The sequence below is a fragment of the Cyprinus carpio genome, chromosome B2, assembly GCF_018340385.1.
Source record: "Cyprinus carpio isolate SPL01 chromosome B2, ASM1834038v1, whole genome shotgun sequence".
NCBI classification, from domain to species: domain Eukaryota; kingdom Metazoa; phylum Chordata; class Actinopteri; order Cypriniformes; family Cyprinidae; genus Cyprinus; species Cyprinus carpio.
This window is the reverse complement of record NC_056598.1, coordinates 30,168,599-30,173,598: the sequence shown is the minus strand read 5'-3', so window position 1 is coordinate 30,173,598 and position 5,000 is coordinate 30,168,599. Positions and strand designations below refer to the sequence as shown.

The 5,000-nt window shown below is 28.4% G+C and overlaps 1 protein-coding gene across 1 annotated transcript in view; it reads left to right on the top strand.

Moving 5' to 3' along the window:
• The window catches only part of cers4b (ceramide synthase 4b), an 18,607-nt gene that overhangs the window by 5,893 nt on the left and 7,714 nt on the right, over positions 1 to 5,000 (top strand). The window contains exons 4-7 of the mRNA XM_042719191.1: positions 2,009 to 2,127; positions 3,242 to 3,299; positions 3,637 to 3,687; positions 4,776 to 4,868. Of these exons, the coding sequence (XP_042575125.1) occupies positions 2,009 to 2,127; positions 3,242 to 3,299; positions 3,637 to 3,687; positions 4,776 to 4,868 (321 nt within the window). The remainder of the gene's footprint in view (positions 1 to 2,008; positions 2,128 to 3,241; positions 3,300 to 3,636; positions 3,688 to 4,775; positions 4,869 to 5,000) is intronic.

The following is a 5,000-nucleotide window of genomic DNA, read 5'->3' as shown; positions in this document are numbered from 1 at the left end:
CAAGAGGAAGCTGCACAGTGTGTTGTAAGGAACCTGATAGTGTCGACATTTCTTTTGGACGTGTTCCCCATTAACGTCTTTTTCTGGAGTTCATTTAATAATTTTAAAGTCCTTGTTTTTCTTGGCAGATTAATTTCTGGTTATAATTTACATAGTTTAAATTTATGAGTTTGCTGCATGTAAATAGGCGTACATATCTTACTGGTGTTCTCGTGTCTGGTTTTTTTTTTTTTTTTGGCTCATACACCATTCTGTTGTAATTATAAATAATATTTACATAACTGAAAAAGGTGTACAGTAGGCTGAAGTAGGAGCTTATTTTACCTTTTTATTTTATTCATTAAATTATATTATATTTATGGCCGATGAAAAAGCATTTTAATAAAAATAATTTGTCATTATTTAAAGCTAAATACTAGATTTAGGGATGTTGTCTTGGCAACTAGTTTAAGTGGAAGTAATTACTAAAACTAAATTTGAAATAAAAACAAGCACATAATAAAATTACTAAAACTAACTAATATTAAAATGAAAACTTAAAATAAATTAAAGCTACACTGAAATATATAAAAAATAATAAATATGAGAAAAACACATAAAAAATTGTGAAAACTAAATAAATTAATATGAAAACTGAAATAAAAATAAATTAAAGATACACTGAAATATATAAAAATAATAAAAATTAGAAAAGCACATAAAAAATTGTGAAAACTAACTAAAATTAAAATAAAAACGGAAGTAAAAAATAAATAAAAGATACACTGAAATATATAAAATAATTAAAATTAGAAAAGCACATAACAAAATTGCTAAAATGAACTAAAATTAAAACTGAAATAAAATAAATTAAAGCTACACTGAAATATATAAAAATAATAAAAATTAAAAAAGCACATAAAAATTGCGAAAACTAACTAAAATTAAGATAAAAACGGAAGTAAAAAATTAAAGCTACACTGAAATATATAAAATAATTAAAATGAGAAAAGTACATAAAATTGCTAAAACGAACTAAAATTAAAATTAAAACTTAAAACAAAGCTCAAAAGGATGTCTAAATCAGAAGCTTATTTGACCTTTATTATTTCACCAGTTTTTGTCACTTTCACTACTACTTTTAATCTTTATAAAATATAAAAAAACAAAACAATTATCAGTTAAATTTCATAAGACATTTATGCAACTCAAAACTACACCTTTGATCAAATAAATATGTTCATATGTTTCATACACAGATTATTGATTCATATATTGTGAATATATAATTAAACTGATAATTAAATTAAATTAATAATAATACATTCAATAATTAAAAAAAATAGGATTACATTACTAGATAATATAATAATTCTAATAATTAATATATAATGGGATTATATAATAATCCTTAAATTAATTAATTATTTAGATAATAGTGCTGTCAAATGATTAATCGCGATTAATCACATCCAAAATAAAAGTTTTTGTTTACATAATATATGCGTGTATGCTGTGTATATTTATTATGTATATATAATTACAAACACATGCATGTATATATTTAAGAAAAATATGTTATGTTTTATATATTAAATATATTTATATATCATATAAAATATAAGAATATAAATATATAAATGTATATACATGTAAATATTTTCAAAATATTTACTGTATGTGTATGTATTTATATATACATAATAAATATACACAGCATACACGCATATATTATGTAAACAAAAACTTTTATTTTGGATGTGATTAATCGCGATTAATCATTTGACAGCACTATTAGATAACTATTTTTATCACTGAATTTCTGTTTTATGTGTCTTTGTAATGAGGATGGTTTGGGAAAAGAATAGTAAAGTGGCAGTTTATTTACTTCACATGCTTATATGCATGAGTTATAATCTGTGCTAATCATTATCACAGATGCTGTGAATAGACCTATTGTATGTAACCGGGAATATTATTGTTCATTGTGAATTAATAGCTCATCATGTCACTGCATTAATCCATCTAGAGTGAGATCACCAGCCTGGTTAACCAGTGCGACCTGACTCATAGACAAGTTGAGACCTGGTTTCGTAACCGCAGAAACCTGGACAGACCCAGCAACAGTAAGAAGTTTTGTGAGGCCAGGTAAGTTCCACTCAGGTATTTGCTTTTGATAATATCACAATCATACAGTAGTTCCTCAGAGAACTGATCACATGGCCCTGCAGCAAACTGTGTCTGCTGAATGAAATACAATACTTTGTGCTGCTGATTCCAAAAATACAGTGAGCACGTCACACTTTCACTCAAAATGTGATGCATTTTGTCGCATTTTGCTTTTGACGAGCATTTGTAAGGTCCTGTAAGTCTCATATTCTACTTAATCAGCAGAAAAACACGCGATTCTTGTCTGAATCTGAGCCACATCTCCACTATCGGTTCTGTTCTCAGAACAAGGGCATGTGCATGACATTATTTTATGCATAATCATGATTTCAAGGTCAGAATTATGGACAGTGATGGAGAAGATGCAAACATGGGCCTGATGTGTTTTGCTGCATCCAAACCGAAAATGACAGATTTACAGATTCTGTGAAAACAAAATCTAAATATGCTAATTGTGTAAATTGCATCAAATGCATATTAAATGCAGATTGTAAGTTAAATCATGTATTTTAAATACTTATTTTTGTCATTTTGACAATGACTGCTTTTTTATTTTGATAAGAGTATTATATATATATATATATATTTCACTTAAATAGTCCAGCCCCTGAGAAATTAAGTAATTAATTAATTAAAATTTCCATGTAGTATTTCATGTAGTCTCTCAGTAAATATGAGCGTGTGAAATAGAATTATGAAATAACTTAAACTCATAAAATAACTCATTTTAATTGTTAATTGTTGTATTAATTATAAAATAACTACGGAAATGTTGTTTAAACTAGTTTTAGATATAAAGTTCATAATTGATAAATATATATATATATATGTGTGTGTGTGTGTATAAACACTCATCAGGGCTGCATTTATTTGATCAAAAATTTGAAAAACCTTAATTCTTATTTTGTGAAAAAACTGTCCATGATGTAAAGTTTTTTTTGTGTGTGTGTGTGATATTTTTGAACTTAGCATAATCAATTTTCAAAAAAAAAAAAAAAAAAAAGAGGAACTGGTATTTCAAGATGCAGAGCTGTGTAGTTAATCTGTTTTTTGTTTTTTTACCAGAGTAACTTCATATCTTTTGTTTCCTCAGCTGGAGGTTTGTGTTCTACCTGGTTGCTTTCACTGCAGGATTGGTGTCTTTAATTAACGTGAGTCGACACTTGAAGTCGTATTCCCTTGTGAACCCGTGTGTGTCTTGGGGGGGGTGTTTTGAGTCGTCTCCTAATTAGGGTCCCCTAGTTAAAGTCTGGTTTACTCAGAAGCCTTTAACGCTTTAAAGCAACACGATGGAGTGCTTGAACAAGCCTGAGCTTTTATTGTTTTTCTGAAACACAACACAAGCCCTCAGGACTCGGTGTGCTTTTCACTGTATGACTGGCTCTTTTGTTGTCAGACGCTTAAAGGTAGTAGTTTAGTTGTCTGTGTTTGATTTTAATGGCGGTTGTGTGAAAGTGATTTGTCACGCAGTGTTTGTCTTCCTCGTAGACGGCCTGGTTCTGGGATCAGAGAGAGTGCTGGAGAGGATTTCCTCAACAGGTGGAGATTTTTCCATATGCAAAATCAGACTAGATCAGTTTTGTTTTATTTTTTTGAAATAAATGAATACCTTTATTCAGTAGTGATGCATTAAATTGTTCAAAAGTGACAGTAAATACGTTTATAATGTTACAAAAAAATTCAATTTCTAATAAATGCTGTTCTTTTGAACTTTCTATTCATCTGTGAATCCTGAAAAATAAAATGTGTCAAGGTTTTCATAAAAATATTGGGCACAACTGTTTTCAATGATAATAATCAGAAATGTTTCTTGAATCATTAGAATGATTTCTGAAGATCATGTGACACTGAAGACTGGAGTAATGATGATGAAAATACAGCAGCGCATCACAGAAATAAATTACATTTTAACAGATATTCACACAGAAAACAGTTATTTTAAATTGTAATAATATTTCACAATTTTTTACAGTATTTTTGATTAAATAAATGCATCCCTGGTGAACAGAAGAGACTCTTTTAAAAAAAAAAAACATTTTGTACAGAAATATAAATTAGACTCATACTGTAGGTCTGTGATATATGAGTCTACTTGTAATATCAAGGCAAATTCCAACATTTTTTCCCATGGATGCTGGTTTTGACAACATATCTACAATTTCAGTAAAACGATGAATTTATATTTCTCATAATTCAAAATTAAAAAGGCTTCTGCATTTGATGACGTTGAATTAATTTTTTTAATTTTTATATTTTCCATTTTCATTAAAATTTTAGTTGATTTTTCTGATTTTCTTGTGTGTTTGGTCAAATTTATTTGTTTATTATTATTATTACTATTTTTTATTATTATAATTTATATATATTATTATAAATTTTTATTTCAGTTTTAGTCATTTTAGTACATCAAGTTAAACTAAATAAAAATCAAAAATTAGAAATTAAAATGCCTTGGCAACTAGCTAAAATTATTATTTTTTATCATTTATTATTTTTTAGTAGTTTTTTATTATTTGAGTTTATTGTATTTGAAGCAATGAAAAAGCTTTTTAGTTACCTATAATAACCCTGCTTAGAGCTTTGCTGTGAGCCCTGTTTTCACTCAGGTCCTGTGTTTGTGTCTCTAGCCGGTTCAGGACGCTCATTACTGGTACTACATGCTTGAGCTGGGCTTCTACTGGTCTCTGCTGCTCTGTGTGTCTGTGGACGTCAAGAGAAAAGTAAGATCTCACACAATAGTGTCCCACAGGGGAGTCATTTGCCTTCTGAATGTCATTTGTCTTCTGAATGCAGTGAATGGGTGCCGTCAGAATGAGAATCCAAACAGCTGATAAAAACATCCCAATAATCCA